This window comes from Perognathus longimembris, chromosome 20 (assembly GCF_023159225.1).
Source record: "Perognathus longimembris pacificus isolate PPM17 chromosome 20, ASM2315922v1, whole genome shotgun sequence".
NCBI classification, from domain to species: domain Eukaryota; kingdom Metazoa; phylum Chordata; class Mammalia; order Rodentia; family Heteromyidae; genus Perognathus; species Perognathus longimembris.
Window position 1 is genome coordinate 43225942 of NC_063180.1, and position 16726 is coordinate 43242667.

Consider the following 16726-nt stretch of genomic DNA (forward strand, 5'->3'; position numbering starts at 1 on the left):
CTTTGTATCTTTTCCTGGCTAAAACTGTGTTTCCGCGTGGTAACTCCTAGCAGAATTCTCAACTCACGGGGATATTTGGTGTGAATTCTTGCATCGCGAATTACCACAAATACTGACCTCAATAACGCAGTAAACGCTACCACAAATTAGGCGCCGGGCTGGACGTACACAGGGTTCAGACGATGTGGATTCTTTTATTTTGCAAATCCGGTTTTCTCATTCTCCTTCTTCACCTGCCCTCCCCCCACACCACGCGTCTTTTAATCTATACAAATAACGAGCCCTCCATTTATATGGTTAGTGTAAAAATAAGTGTGTTAGGAAGTGTGGATCTCAGATGCCTGATACCATCTGCGCCTTAGAATGCAGGACTTAATTCCGCGCTCTGAATTCATTAAGCTCATGTCTCAGCTTATACACCTGTGCTCCGGTCACCGGGTTTCCCAGGCAAGGACGGGGACACTTTCAGCTCTGGGTCCTTTTGGGGCCAAGCTCTGGTCTCTGATCCAGGTCCTTGGGCTGCCCTGAATCTCTGAGTCTGTATTCTAACCATCTGTGCTCTGGTGTGTTTTCCGCTTTTCAGAGAATGGGCCTCCTCCTCCTCCTCCTCCTCCTCCCTCTCCTCCTCCTCCTCCTCCTCCTCCTCCTCCTCCTCCTCCTCCTCCCTCTCCTCCTCCCTCTCCTCCTCCTCCTGTCCTCCTGCATTCAAGTTTGAAGTCCGAGCTTTACCTTTGCCAGCTAGGCGGGCACTCTACCGCTGAGCCACGCCTCCAGCCCTGCCTTGCACCATTTATTTTCCCAGATAAGGTCTGTCTCCCTGCTCGGGCGTGCACGCGGACTGTGATCGCTGGCAGGAGGGGCGTGGGCCTCCATGGCTCCCCCCTTGAGGTGGAGTCTGGCAGACTCCTGTGCCCCAGGCTGGCCTGGACAGGCCATGGGGTCCCCCCAGATCCTCAGGCAGGCACCACCGTGCCCAGCGAACGCGTGCAAGTGCGGAACTTAAGAACGTCTCTTTCCAGGCTAGACACACACACACACACACACACACACACACACACTCACACTCCAGCTCAGCCTCCCCAGTAGTTAGGGTTTCAGGCGTGAGTCACTGGCGCCTGGCCTTGTTTGTTTTATTTGTAATGCATCCTCCATCGTGCAATAAACCCCTCTGTGCGGCGCGGTTCTCCTGATGGCTCTGAGCCGCCGTGGGCCGAGACCCACACGGGGGGAAGCGAGTCTCCTCCTCCCGGCCCCGCCCGCTTCCGCTCTGCCAGCCGGTCTGGACTGGTTTCCCAGGCCGCACTGGGCAGCAGGTGCTGGGTGCGGCTGGGGGGGGGGGGGTGGTCTGACGCTCTGCTCACCGTTTTTCTTTTAAGACTCTGCACCTGTGAGAGAGAAAAAAAAAATCGAGGCCGCTTCCGACGGCTGATCGAAGATGTGCGTGAACCCAGACAAGTGTCTCTGCTAACGGTAGAGCTCGAGGGTCAGGAAAAGCTGAGCAGAATGAGCGAGGGCACTTTTCGCTTACGATTGATAAAAATCAAGGGCGGCGCCAGGGATGGTCTGGCCCGCCGTCCTAGCTACTCGGGAGCCTGCGGATCACAGTTCAAAGCCAGCCCCCGAGAAGAAAGGCCCACGAGACTCTTGCTCCCCGGAGAACTACCCAAAAAATCCTGGACGTTAGAACTGTGGCTAAGATGGTAGCGTGCAGGCCTGGAGTGAATAAGTTCCGTGAGCGTGGGAGGCCCTAGTTAGTTAACTAAAATACAGCCTTCCCCAGAGCCTCTGCGGGGCCCGTCACCGTGGAAATGCGTGTTTGGTAGCAGAGTAAAATTTAGATAAGAATCGGTTCGTGGCTAAAAATATCCCCAGCTTCTCCTGACAGGTTGTATTCATCATCCGGGGAGGGGAAGACAAGCCGGGGCCGAGGGGGAGGTCAGGCGGCGGCTGGAGTCTCCCAGACTTGAAAGGAAGGCCGCGGGAGGCCTCAGCCCCGAGAACGTTCACATCGGGAGGGGAAAAAAGCGATCTGACCTCCAACTGGCCTTCCTTCTAGAAGGTTCTATGGAGCAATCCCTGTCCCGGTGCACAACGTCCTTTGCCGCCAGCTGAAAGGCAGCCTGGAAGGGAACGGGAAAGCGAGAACGAGTGGACGGACGCCCCCGACGGCGTGGCACCCACAGGGAGGCTCCAGCTCCGCCCGGGCGACCGACCGGTGTGGCCTGGCCCTCGTGGACTGCGGACGTCAGTGTGACGCCACCGGCCGCGTGGCCGCCCCTGCCTTTCGGAGCGGCCCCAGCTGCTGGCGGGGACCTGAGGAAGACTCTGCATCTGTGGGGGTCACTTCCGACCTGAACCCCCTGACGGACAGGACCTTCCCGGGGCCTGCTGAGCCATTCCGCACCGTGAGTGTCAAAGTGACGTCGGGTCTTAGCCAGGCGCCAGCGGCTCACACCTGCGACCCAGCGACTCGGGAGGCTGAGATCTGAGGCTCGCGGTTCAAAGTCAGCCCAGGGCAAGACACGTCTGTGGGACTCTTGCCTCCACGGAGCCAGCCAAAAGCCAGCCGTGGGAGTGCGGCTCAAGAGCGGTGGAGCACCAGCCTTGAGCAATGGCACTCAGGTCTCGAGTTCGATCCCGTGTGCCGTGTGGCACTGCGTTCCCAGAGCCCGGGGTCCAGATTCCCGCGGGGGCAGGGAGCAGAGGGGCTCTGTGTCCTCTGCCGGACCCGGCCGGCCGGTCGGCCCTCGGGTCCTGTGACGCAGCCTGGCCGGGGCTGGGACCCTGCGGGCCGGGCCTGCGCTCCGGGGCGGGGTGCCCGGCCAGCCCGAGGCCCCCCGGTTCCCGTCACGGAAGATCAGAACGGCCCTGGCGGTTCCCAGCAGCTGTCTCTGCACATCTGGTGTGTGTGGGGGAGCGGTGCCTGCGCTGGCTGGCGGGGGGGGGGGGGCGGGGGCCTCGCCACCCCTGGGCTCCACAGGAAAGATGAGGATTGGGGCAGCTGCCAGCAGCCGGGGCAATGCGGGGGGGGGGGGGGGCAGAGAGGGCCGGGAGAGTTCCCGGGAGCTCGGCCTTGCACCCAACACCCCAGCAGACAGCCTGGCTCCCTCCTTCCCCTTCTCTCTCCTTTCCTCCCCCCCACCTCTCCCTCCCCCCTCCTCCCGCCCTCCCTCCCCACCCCCACTTAACATAATGATCCGCTGTCTCTGTCACGCCCACCCCGTATGTGGAACCCAGAGATGGCTACGGACGAGGCCTCTGCCCTCCTCGAGCCAGGCGTGGTGACGCGGGGTAAACTGAGGAAAGCTCCAAAAAGGAGCTCACACATTATCAGTGTTATCTTGAAGTCTGTGTGTGTGGGGGGGGAGGGGTTTTAATGCCAGGGGATGAGGACAAAACGTCTCGATTCATGTCGCCCCTCCATGGTTCCCCTCCCCCCAGCCCTCCCTCTCCCCTCCCCTCGAGTCACCTGCCTCCGTTTTCACATGTGTGTGTGCGGAACACAATGACCGAGTTCGCCCACCCTCCTTTCTACATTCGTCTGTCCCCACCACACACACACACACACACACACACACACACACACACTCGTGTTCCAGCGCCCCGGTGTTCATTTTGTTAAGCTGCAGTTCGTGGTTCACAGGACCTTACACCATTGGAATCCGCCCCTGCACACTCTCACACTTTGTTTTAGCCACTAAGTGTGTGCGTGCGCGCACACCACCCCATGTGTGTTTACACACGGGATTATGATGCGGATCTAGCGTCCGCGCAGGAGCGGAAGCCTCTCTGAGCCTGACTTACTTCAAACATGGTTTTTCGGTTGTCCGGGTCCACTCATTTCCCTGGACAGGACAGACAGTGTCATTATTTCTGACGAGTTGTGTGTGTGTGTGTGTGTGCGCGCGCACGCACGCGTGTGTGACATCTTGATCCCGTCGTCCGTTGAGGGGCCCTGGGCTGGTGTGGCGTAGCTTTGGCGAGCCGCGTGGGGACGCGTGGGGACGCGCGTGTCTTTCCGCCACGCTGACGGCGCCATTTCCGAGACTTCCGTCCCCCAGCGGGCAGGTGCCGGGCTGACACGAGGATCCCGAGGAAATCCTCCGGGTGACCGGGTGGCTCTGGCGTGGGCACGCGGGGTGCGGCGGATGTCGCCCTTCAAGGCGCAGGGCTCAGCCGGCTGGGAGGAGCCAGGCAGCGCTCCTCCGGAGCAGCCCCGGGTGTCATCTAGAACCCCCAGCAGAAGCAGGGGGAGGGAGGGAGAGAGGGATGGGGGGGGGCGCTGGCCCCTTCCAGAGGCCCCACGTGCATCTGGAGCCCAGCGAGGCCGGCAGGCTTCCGCCCGCTCCTTTTTGAAGCTGTGTGTTCAGAAAGCGGCTGCGGCCCCGCGGCAGATGGGAGCCGATGGGCTGGGTTCCGCGGGGTGGATGGAGGAGCTGAGGCCCCGAGCTCTTGGCAGGCAGCCGTCCCCGAGGGCCGCACGGCCGCCCTCATCTCTGAAACACCTTACGACGGAGCGATGAGTGCTGGATCCTGAATCCCCCCCGCGTCCGGGTCAACACGAGGTGCCTGGAGCCTGACACACATCGGAGATGGGTCAGCCCTTAATGTCTTCTCTTGGGGCTGATGGCTCTTTGCTGCTCAGCGTGGATTTGGAGATGGTATTCCAAAGAACGGGGCCGCGTACCCTCCCCTCCACCTCACAAAAGAAACCCATGGTGTGTTGTGTTTTGTGGATCTTTCCCCTTTTGGTCTGTCATGGACTTGAACTCAGGACCTTGGCGCTGTCCCTGAGCTCTTCAGCTCAAGGCTAGCGCTCTACCACTCGAGCCACCACACCCCTGCCGGTGTTCTGGTGGTTAGTTAGAGATAAGAGTCTCACAAACTTCCCTGCCCAGGCTGACTTTGAACCGCAATCTTCAGATCTCAGCCTCCCGAGTAGCTAGGATTGCAGGCGTGAGCCACCGGCACCCAGCCTAGACTTTAAAAAAAAAAAAAAGGCACAAAACAAGGTCAGGCATGGTAGCACATGCCTGTAGTCCTGGCTACCTGGTAGGTGGAGGTGTGAGATCCTATCTGAAATTCTGTGGCTCAAACGGCAGAGCGCACGGTCCTGAATTCAGTCACCAGTACCGTGAAAATAAACAAGCAAGCCACAAGGAAAATAAATAAAAGACATGAAATGGGAACATGTCTACAACAACACGTGCTTTCAAGACCGCCAACCCCCACCACATCAAAAGCAAATCTCATATTGTGTCACAGAGTCTGGGCAGAAACCTCTTTCAGAGGAGCAAAGGAAAAGGATCTGGTGATTGATTAGTGATGCCTGTCCTGGGCGTGGAAGGGGGTCGGGGTGGATGAGCCGAGCCCGGGCCCGCGTGGCCTTGCCTGGTGCAATGCAGCCCTGCGGCCCCGTGCAGGCCTCACGTCTGAGGACGAGGCCGGATTTCCACCCGAGATCACCCTGTGCACGAGGGGCCGGGGCCGGGGCGGGCTGTTAGGGACACGGGGGGGAGGGGGGGGGAGCGGCCCCTGAGTGGCAGGTCTCGGTCTGTGCTCCCCATCCCGCTTGGCCTTTGCCCTCACGGCCAGCGCGCTCCCCCGTGAGCCGCAGCTCCACTTCTGGGCTGTTTTGCTGGTTCACTGGAGATAAGAGTCTCCCCGTGGACGTTTACTGGCCAGGCTGGCTTTGAACTCAGATCCCCAGATCTCAGCCTCCTGAGTAGCTAGGACGACAGGTGTGCGAGCCACCGGCTCCCAGCAAGTGCTTGGGCTTTCCATGGCCTTCTGGAGACTTCCCCGAGGGGTTCCCTTGTGCAGGGGAGCGGAAGGGCAGACTCGGTCCTCAGGTCCTGGTGTGGGTGTGCAGTCTCTCCCATCTCTCCCTCCCTTCTCGAAGGCCTCCGATCCTCCCTCCTGGTTTATTTGCACTTAGGGGGTTTTTTATTTGTGCATTTCTTTGAGAATAATGGCCTCAGTGCCCACTGCTCTTTTCTAAAATAGCGTGAGTCCCGTATGAAGAATTCAAAGAATCTAGTTGAAAGCCAAGAAACAAATAAAAATGACTCCGGGACCACCGCCGACCGTTCACTGTTGACAGTAGGCGAAGGTCACTGTCGAAAGCATCTCGTAGACGAGGGAAGGAGGGAGGGAGGGGAGGATGGAGGACGGAGGGAGAGAGGGGAGGGAGGGGGGAGGGAGGGAGGCAGGGACTCCGAGCGAGGGAGAGGGAGAGGCTCTCTTTTGATCTCCACAAAATTCCATTTTCCTTCTTGGAGTTTAAAAATAGCACCGCGGGTGGAATCTCGGACTCTGCTTTGGGCAGGGGTGGGGGCAGGTTGCCACGGGAACCAGGGGGCCCACGTGACGGATGGAGGAGAAGGGAGCTCAGAACCTGGTCCCCCTGCTCACGCCCGCCACCCCAGCTGAGGTGCGGGGGGGGGGGGTGGGTCATGGTTCTAGGCCAGTCCAGGCAGAACATTTCCCAAGACCCCCCTTCTTTTCTTCCTTTCTCCTTTGTTGTTTTTTTAAATTGTGTTCGTCTCGAGGCTTGAACTCAGGGCCTCGGTGCTGTCCCTGAGCTTTTGTACCCCGGGGCTGGCGCTCTACCACTTGAGCCACAGCGCCACTGCCAGCTTTTTGCTGGTTCACTGGCGGTCAGAGTCTCACTGACTCTTCTTGCCTGGCTTGGCCTCAAACCATGCTCCTCAGATCTCTGCCTCCTGAGTAGTTGGGATGACAGGTGTAAACTCCGGCTCCCACCCCCCACCCGCCCTCCCTCAGACCACCCTTCTCGTGCTCCGGTGCATGGTTTCAAGTGGCCCTGTGGATTCGGATCCAGGAGGTCTGGGTGGGCCTGGGCATCGGCATTCAGCTGGTGTCCTCAGAGGCCTGGTGCTCACAGCCCTGGTGATGGGCAGGAGGAGGTGGGGGCAGGGAGAAGGTTACGCCGGGTCCCCAGGAGCCTGAGTTTTCCAGACCATTAATTTTAACGTCATGTAAATGGGTTTAAGGAAGTGCTGACGTGCCGTTGGTATAAAAGGCGAGGGTCACGTGATAATTAAATCTCCCCATCTATATTTTATTCCAGCGAGCACATTTACAGTGTTTTCCTGGCCTCGCTTGGGGTGATGGAGTTCAGGTCCTATAATTATATAAGTTGCAAAGCACCAAAAAAAAAAAAAAAGGTGAATTTTGATGCCAAAAACAAACTGAGGTCCATTAACTTAAGTGTTACGAAGCTCGACTCGGTTTGACTATAGGCCCTTGCTAAGAATATCCCAACGTGGGAGGGGGGAGAGGGAAGGGGGAGGGAAGAGGGGCTCCGCGCTCTGTCTGGGTGGGGTGCGTTCAGAATTCAGGGAGAAGGGAGGAAAGGAGGGAGGGCGGGCCCCTGGGCTGTTTTTTTTGCCTTCCTACGCCTTTCAGAGCCACAGATCCATTTGCCAAGGGCACGGGCACGGTGTTCCTGGTCAGTGTCAAGGAACTCCATGTCTCTCCAATGCTGGGCTTTTCCGCCCAGCTTTTTGCCGGGCTCAGCTCCTTCTGCCACTTCTCAATGCGTTTGTTCCCCCCCCCCCCACACACACACACAAAAGCTGCCTCTGAAGAGGCAGGAGGGCCCTAAACGCTGCACTCTGCCCTTCTGTGGCTTCCAGAACAATCCGGCCACAGGACAGGGCTCAGGGCGCGTTCCCGTGGGGCGGACTCGCGGTGGGACAGAGTCGATGCTTCCCCAGCCTCTCTCTTTGGGCTTTGCCTCCTTTCCCGGCTGGCCAGCGCTGACCGGCCTGTGGGAACACGGGGGGAGGGGGGCGGGGGGGGGCAGGCCCAGCTCCTCCGGCGACCCCGACGCTCTCCTGTGCCCAGTCAGGCTGAGGTTTGGCTACCACCTGCTTTTTGTGGTGGTGGTGGTGGTGGTGGTGTTTGGGTAGCGGTGCTAGGATTTGAACTCAGAGCTCTGTCCTCGCTGGGCCCGTGTCCCGGGCTTTACTTAGGTCGCTCGTTCCCAGGGGACGTGGTGTATGCCATCAGGGAGAGGCGTGGAGACGTGCACAGGGGATCTGGCTCCGTCAACCCGGCCAGGCGGGTTTGATTGTACTTGCGTCTCCTCTGACATTCACTTGCATCCTTGTCTGGTTCCTGCGGATTTATAGCGATTTATAGCATCGTAAAAGTAGCTCAGCTGAAGACAATGGACGAGAGGCTCAGAGCTGTAAAACGTAACCCCCCCGCCCCCCGCCGCCTCCCCAGGAAGAGCGCCTTCCACGATGCCTTTCTTCCCCGGAAAATCGTCCCCACGTCTCCCCGTGGAGCAAGGCGCCTTCCGGATGGCTGGAGAGGGTGGGATGTTTCCAGAAGGCCAGCTCAGCTCCTCAGCCTCGCTCCTGGCATCGGGCGAGGGAGGAGATCGGGCGAGACGCCGGAGCGATGGGCGAGCCACGGAGAGAGGAGGCCACGGGCCACCGCGCCACGGGAGGCGGAGCTTCCGTTCTCCAGCTGCCACCTTTTTTGGGGGGGGCACGCAGGAGCATTAGGAAGAATCGGGGGCCGGGGGCAAAGATGTGCCGAGCTTTAGGAATCCCGGTTACAGGTGCGTGTGGGGGGGGCACTTGGCTTTCAAGAGCTGGCTTCACCCTGGTGCTGAGGGGTCCTCGTGCCCTTTGGGGGGCCGGGGGGGGCGTCCCGCAGGCTCCCCTTACACCTGACCACCAATATGAGCTTTCGCCTGCCATCCCAGCTACTCAGGAGGCTGAGACCTAAGGATTTGGGTTCGAAGCCAGCCTGGGCAAGAAAGTCCGTGAGACTCGTCTCCAGTGAACCGCCAGGAAACCAGAAGTGGAGCTGTGGCTGAAAGTGGTAGAGTGCCAGCCTTGAGCAAAAGAAGCTCAGGCCCTGAGTTCAAGCCCCACGACCGCTCCCCCACCAAACAAACAATCAGAAACAAAGCAGGCAGTTATTGGACAGGTTGCCAAATAGAGTTGAGGCTGTAAAGGTCATAGTTGAAAGGACTGCCAGCCCAAGGAAAACAGACACGCACCCCCGCCCCGCTCCGGCCAGACAGCTTCAAGGTGGAGGGACAGGCTTGGGGACGGGCCTCAGGCCCCCCGCATTGGGAAGAGGCGGCCAGGGTGGGTAAAGGGCCCCACCAGCGCCCCGCAAGAGAGCGGGAAGGTCTTTCTCGGTAAACTGCGGGTGTGTGTATCTGTTTGGTGTCCACTTACAGGAAACGAAGGCAGGAACTCTTGCAGAAAGGCAACTTTGTGCGAGACCCAGGCCCGGCGCTCGGAGCTGGGAGGCTGCCGTGGGGTCTCCCTGCTGGGGTGGCGTGGGCACAGTCCCTCGGGGGCTTTGTGTTTTGGTTTCTTTAAGGAACGCCGCCGTCCGTTCCGAGGCCTTTGCCGAGTGTTTTCAGCGCTGAAGAGCCGGGCTCTGCAGAACTCATCTGCACAATGAGAACAACAGCAACTCCAGCTGCTGGGCAGGGGCCGCGACAGCCGGTGTTGTCTGGGTGATCCCCCCCCCCCCGTCAGGGGAACCTTCAGCCGGTGTTGTCTGGGTGATCCCCCCTGTCAGGGGAACCTTCTCGGACCCGCCCTGGTGCCGCGCTTTGCTGATCGTCTGGCTCCAAACCAACCCGGAGGAAAGCATCAGTTGTGGTTTATAGAGTGACTAGTTACAGACAGGCCAGCCTGAGAGTGAGGGGGTAGTGTGTGTGTGTGCGTGTGTGTGTGCGTGCGTGCGTGCGTGCTCAGAGATAGATAGACAGATGATAGACAGATGATAGAGACAGACAGATGTTAGAGATAGATGTTAGGGATGTATAGGTAATAGAGACAATAGAGAGAGATGTTAGAGGTAGATAGGTGATAGAGATGGATAGACAATAGAGATAGATGGTAGAGGCAGACAGATGATAGAGACAGACGTTAGAGATCACTAAGTAGATGCTAGATAGGTGGATATAGGTGAGGACAGATGATAGATGGTAGGCAGATCTCATCTATCTACCTATCTACCCACATCTCTATATGACTATGTCTACATGTATATCTGTCTGTCTGTCGTCTGTCTAGTTTGTTTTTCTTCCCCATTTTCTGCCCAAAGAACTCAAAACTCACCCGATTCGTCTCGGGAAGATGGAGGTCGGCTCTCCCAGATGTTCAACGCTCAGGGTCAATTCTGGGAGCCGGTGGGTGGGTGGTCAGTGGGAAGACGGCCGGATCTGACAACCCCAGAGCCGTGGGGGTCTCCCCCCCCCCCGCCACGCCACGCAGGACACTACCCGTGGGCTGTGGGCAGGCACCGCCCCTCCGGTGGGGGGGAGTCTCAGTTGTGTCTCCCCCCCCCCCTAGTTTATTTATTTATTTATTTTTTGGCCAGTCCTGGGCCTTGGACTGTCCTTGGGCCTGAGCCTGAGCACTGTCCCTGGCTTCTTCCCGCTCAAGGCTAGCACTCTGCCACTTGAGCCACAGCGCCGCTTCTGGCCGTTTTCTGTATATGTGATGCTGGGGAATCGAACCTAGGGCCTCGTGTATCCGAGGCAGGCACTCTTGCCACTAGGCCATATCCCCAGCCCTCCCCTCCCCCCCCCCCCCCCCCCCCCGCCTCAGTGAGCCCCACCCTTCCCCTCCACCCGTCTGCCCCTGGCCCCCAATACCATACCACCCTGTCTCTCCGCCCGAGTTCCAGCCCAGTTAGGTTCCAGTGCGGTCCCCTCCCCCAAACCCCGCCGTGCCCTCCCCCACCCTCCTTTGACAGGGAGCCAGCCTGCCCCCCAACTTCTCATGCCACCACAAGAAAACGTGGGTTTCCCAGTCGTCCCCAGTCTCCTTTGTCTCTGGGGAAAACACCGCACACCACACAAAAGGAGCTTGCAGCTGGCCAGCGGGGCGGGGTGACATCTTTGAAAGCCAGGCTCCCCGGGGATTAGCTCGCATTCATCCCCTTCAATGGGGGTGGGAGGCGGCCTGCCCAGGCTCGAGAGCCCCCCCTCCCCCCGGTGCGGGGGTGCCCTCTGTGTTTTCCTCCCGCAGGCCGTGTAGACTGGGGTGGATCGTGTCCTGCCTGCAGAGCAAGAGGGCAAAGCCGGGGCCCGAGTACACACATGCGCATGCACACGTCAACACACGGCACGTGCTTACACACGCACACACGGGCACCGGCAGGCATCCACCGATCATTCCTAAAAACCGATGCAGATCCAGACACCGCCTGGTGTTGCTGAGGTGCGGCTGCTCCTCATCCGGGCTCAGCTTCAGGCGATGATGACGGTGACGATCTTCCTCCCCGTCCTCCTCCTCCTCCTCCTCCTCCTCCTCTCCTCCCTCCTCCTCCCCCTCCCCCTCCTCCTCCTGCTTGTGTGTGTGTATCCCAATACAGGGCCTTGAACTCAGGGCCTAGGCCTTGTGGGGCACACCTGGAAGTCAACTAGCCGGCCCCGCCTGTGTCTCAGTCTTGGGGCCACCGTGTGGCTAAGATGGCGGCGCCTAACAACAACGCGCAGCTGCTACGAGTGTCTTGGGTGATAACCCGGAGGCGGCTCTGTGGGCGGTGACCCCCGGCTCTTCCACCTTTGATGGACAGCTGGTGCCTCCCCTTACACCCCTCCCCTTCCTGCCGATCTTAGACCTGATTGGCTCCTGGGCCTTATATTAGTGGCACGCACTTCCCCAGTAAACGAGATCTCGCGCCGACTTGACTCCCAGGCCGTCTGATTGTCCTCCGGTGAGGGAGGGCTGGGTGCGGGCGGCCTGCCGGCCCTTCTCCTTCCTTGGTTCGTCTGGTCGGAGCGTGCCTTCCCCGTCTCTCCCGCGGGTCGGGGAGCCTGGTTGGGGGGGCGGTGGCTAAAGACCCCGACGGGGCACCATCCCAGAGCTGTTCCACTCGAGGCTGGCGCTCCACCGCTTGAGCCACGGCTCCCCTTCCGGCTGCTGGGTGGCTCGTTAGAGACGAGAGTCTCGCCGGCTTTTCCTGTGCAGCCCGGCTGGAAACCACGGTCCTCGGGCCTCAGCCTCCTGGGCAGCCGGGGTGACGGGCGGGAGCCACGGTACCGACCGCTCCTCTCCTTCTGCAGCCCGAGGTGGCAGAGGCGGCCCGGCGGCACCCGCGCAGGAGGGTTTGTCTCGGGGTCGTGGGACGTGCGCCCGCCCCGTGGCCGTTCCTCCCACCGCAAGGACGGCGTCTCCGTAGCCTCCAGCCCACTCAAACCCCGGCTTGATAGTTTGTTCGATCGTAACGTGTTAGGATGGACCCGTCGACCCGTCCTAACGTAACCTTCCAGGGTTGTCAGTGGCGTAGTGGCCTTTTTTTTTCCTCCTTTTCCATAGCGACATTTGTTTTCAGTTACTTTTCCCAGCTCTCGATTTCCTGGGACAGGAGAGGAGCGGGAAACTTGCCCCCGGGGGAGGCCGAGGAGGAACTTGGCCAGAGTCGGGCTGTGCCACGAGGGGCGTGGAGTCACGAGTTCAGGCAGTGCGCACGCCACAAGCCAGAGTTTTTGAGAATGCAGATTCCCAGGCCCCCGGGGACCGACCAACGGCATCAGGAGAGTTGGAGACACAGTCAGACGCTGTGCTCACGGTTAGAGCCGGGTTTAAGTCGGTGCCAGGGATAGTTCAACCTAAGTCTTTTTATTATTATTATTAAATCAGTCGTGGGGTTTGAACTCAGGGCCCAGGCGTTGCTCCTGAGCTCTTCGGCTCAAGGCTAGCGCTCTGCCACATTGCGCCACAGCGCCACTTCCGGTTCTCTGGTGGTTCGTTGGAGATAAGCGTCTCGTGGCCTTTCCTGCCTGGGCTGGCTTTGAACTGCGATCCTCAGATCTCAGCCTCCTGAGTAGCCAAGGGCACCCTGCTCAAGCCGAGCCTCTGAAGACAGTTGAGCAAGGCTCCCAGGGCAGGGGCGGGTGGCGGGGTGGTAGGCGGGCAGAGCTGGGTGGGATGAGGCTGTGCGCGTTGGCGCCGTAGCTTCTCTAATGGAATGCACCGACCACCTTTCCTCTCCCAGAACAGGGAAGAGCTGAGCACGCGTCCTGCCCCTCTCCTTTCCTCGCATTTTCCTAGGTTTTCTTTTTCTCGCTTTGTTTTTGTGTTCGTTTCCAGAGCAGAGTTTGACACCCCCTGAAAGCAATCCCTTACCACACATTTGTCCTGGAAAAAATACAGTCTGGGGGAAGTGCCTTACAGAGTAAACACCCAAGCTGGGAATGTGGCCTAGTGGCAAGAGTGCTCGCCTCATATACATGAAGCCCTGGGTTCGATTCCTCAGCACCACATATACAGAAAATGGCCAGAAGTGGCGCTGTGGCTCAAGTGGCAGAGTGCTAGCCTTGAGCAAAAAGAAGCCAGGGACAGTGCTCGGGCCCTGAGTTCAAGGCCCAGGACCAGCACAAATAGATCAATGTACAATCTCATCCCTAACCCCCGGCCATGGGAAATCCAATGGCATCTTCCGTCTTTTACATCTTGAAGGAGAGCGTGATTGTCAAACACCTCGAGGGCGTAGAGACCAAGTCGATTTGTGGGGGCACAGCTAAGGGAAGGGGACACTTCCCGATGTGCCCGTGGCCGCGTCTGTCGGCCGTGATGTGCGGAGACCCCCCTCGGGCGTGGGGCGTCGTGGGGGGGGGGGGCCCTGCCCTGCGGGGGACTGACCTGGCATCTCTCCTTCCTGCTAGGAAAGGGCAGCCGCAAGTGCGAGCTCAACTGCCAGGCCTCGGGCTACCGCTTCTACGTCCGGCAGGCGGAGAAGGTGATCGACGGCACCCCGTGCGACCAGGACGGCGTGGCCATCTGCGTGGCGGGCCAGTGCAAGGTGAGCGTGGTCCCATCTGGGGTCACCGGGGGCCCCTCGCGGAATGGCTCAGCCCCAGGAACGCCTGGCCGCATGGATGGCAAGAATGGGACGCGGACACCCACAAGGGAGGGCCGGGCAGCCGCGAGGAAGCATCCGATCCGTGGCTCTGTGGCTGCCGGGAGATCGCGAGCCCTGGGCCTTGGGCTCGGGACTCCCGCCGTGGCGTGAATGGCGGTCACGCCAGGTGTTCCTCGGGGGCTGCCGCAGTCTGGCTGGGGTGTGGGGCTGTGGGCCCGGCATTGCTGGCGCTGTCCACGAACCCGTGGCACGTGGAAGGCCACGTAGGAAGGACGTGGCATCTCCCCCCACCCCGGGGAGGCGGACTTCCAAAAGCAAGTGCTTTGTCCTTTAAACAGAGGCCTCTCCACGCCCCGGGCCTCCTGCAGTCTGTCCAGAGGCACCCCGGCTTTGAGAACATCAAATCGGAGGATGCTGGGCCTGGACGGAAGGCCCCAGGGGTTAGAGTGGGCGCCACAGCCCGGGCCTCCAGCCTGGCCTCCTCCCTCCTCCCTCCTCCCTCCTCCCTCCTCCCTCCTCCCTCTCCCGTCTCTCCATGAATGAAAGTCTCCGCTTCTTCATGGTGTTGGGCCAAGCTTGCGTTTCCTTCCAGCGCCTCCACTCGTGGTTTCCACGCGTGGGTTCGATTTTACTCTTCTCTCCTTCCTCGGTGCTGCCATTATGGTGACTGAGCAATCCTAATGGACCTCATTTGAGCCTCCCTGTGGGACAGCCGCGTGTGTGTGTGTGTGTGTGTGTGTGTGTATGTACTTTGAGATTCGGTTCAACTGCATCACGCTGTGTACACAGGCGTGCGCACGCACGCACGCTCACGCGCGCGCACTTACATTTTGAAAGCGATAGAAGCCCCCCTCCCCCGGTATGGGGTTGGCCTGGTGACTGACTAATAATAATAATCGCCATAGTAGCAGCAATTAGGACAGTTCTGGGAAAGCCCAGCCTAGGGCTTCTTGCAGTTGTTGGCTTTGGGGGGGGGGAGGGGAAGCCGGGGAGACTGCTGCATGGATGTCTGCCCCCCATCAAATGGGCGGTGCCATCCTCACGTTGGATTTTCTAGGGACCCCAGCAATTTCCCCCGCCTGAACCCATCGCTGAACGAGGTGACATTGGCCACTTGTCCCGTGTACTTTGCTCATATTTCATCTTTACACTCTCCTGGAAGAAAGTGCTGCTAGTCCCGATTGTGGCTAAGAATGTTCTGGACTGAGTCTCCGTGAACGTCCTCTCCGGGTCCCCAGGGACGGAACGGATCACGAATCCAAGGGTCTGATTTTCAACTCCCAACGTGTGTGTGTCAAAATTGGACCCAGCAGAACCTCAGTGTAAGTGTGCGTGTGTGTACACGTGTGCACGTATGCATTGTGTGCATGCATCTGTGTGTCCATGTGTGCATGTATGTGTTGTGTGTGCATGCATCTGTGTGTGTGTGTGTATCACCTACTGCTGTGACCAGCAGCACCTTTTGGTTTGGGGGCGTCCGGTCTCTTTCTAGCCGCTGCACAGTGCGTGTGCATTGGGTGTGACCTTCAGAGGTAAGAGCTGAAGTCCTATCTTCGCGTGGACACCGATCCCCTCGGAATGGCCGTGGGGGGCTCCCTGCCGTCCTTTGGTGGAACCGCGTGCCCTCTTGTTGCATGTCTGCCTTTACAGACGAAATCACCCTGCTTCAGGCTGGGGATGGAGGTGTGGCTCAGGTGGTAGAGCGCCTGCCTAGCAAGTGTGAGGCCCTGGGATCGATCTCGTATACAACCCCACACCCCCCCTCCAAGAAACAAGTCCCTGTGGGGCGGAGTAACCTGGCTACCGTTCTGCCCTGGGAAGGACGCTGAGGAACGGGCTTTCTAGAACCAGCTGGGACTGACACCTAGTGTTGCAGGCTGAAATCACAGCCATAGTACAGGAAAGGCCGATCGTTTCATTCCAGGCTCCCCACAGACGAGACAGACCCAAAGCCGGGCATGGGGTTCAGAGGCGCTGCTCACGGCTCCCTACACGCAGTGTGCAGACCCCAGACTCGCTACTGCCCCGTCCTGGGTGGTGCTTTTAGCTCAGTACCCCTGGCTCCGGGTCTTCCCGAGCCTGGTGTAAGCAGGTTCCCCTGATGGCCGTGCCTTGGGACGTTTGTGAGATTCTGCCCTGGGGGAAGATCTGGGCGTGGCTGGCGTCCAGCACGGTGAGGGACGGCTGGGCTGGTGTCTGGCTGGAACTGGGGTTTGGGGGGGGGGGGTGCCCGGCCTCATCTGAGGTGGCGGCCAGGAGCGGCCAGGAGACCAGGGCCGAATGAGATCGAAGGCCCTGGCAGGGTGCTGGCCAGATGACAGACTGCGATGTGTGTGTGTGTGTGTGTGTGTGTGTGTATGTGTGTATGTGTGTATGTGTGTATGTGTATGCGCGCACGCGCGTCAGTCCTGGGGCTTGAACTCGGGGCCTGAGCACTGTCCCTGGCTTCTTTTTTGCTCAAGGCTAGCACTCTGCCACTTGAGCCACAGCGCCACTCTTGGCTTTTTCTATATATGGGGTGCTGGGAATCGAACCCAGGGTTCCATGTATACGAGGCGAGCACTCTACCACTAGGCCATATCCCCAGCCCCCGTGGGCCTCTTATCTGTAAAATAACCAGCAAGAAACCAAGGTGGAGGTATGGTTCACCTGGCAGAGCGCCAGCCCAGCAAGCAAGCTAAGCGAACATGAGGCCCTGAATTCAAGCCCCAATACTGACAAAGAGGAAAAATAAATAAATAAAAAGACAGCACAGGTGCCTCGTGTGCTAGATGTAGCCCTGTCCCCAGGACCTCAAGATAATCAATGAAAAGCCTTCTAGAAAGTCTCGAGTGCCCTCCGCGGCCTG

General features: G+C 59.5%; 1 protein-coding gene across 1 annotated transcript in view; it reads left to right on the plus strand.

The window, feature by feature from the left end:
- The window catches only part of Thsd4 (thrombospondin type 1 domain containing 4), a 252433-nt gene that overhangs the window by 165426 nt on the left and 70281 nt on the right, over positions 1-16726 (plus strand). The window contains exon 11 of the mRNA XM_048369064.1: positions 13682-13818. Within this exon, the coding sequence (XP_048225021.1) occupies positions 13682-13818 (137 nt within the window). The remainder of the gene's footprint in view (positions 1-13681; positions 13819-16726) is intronic.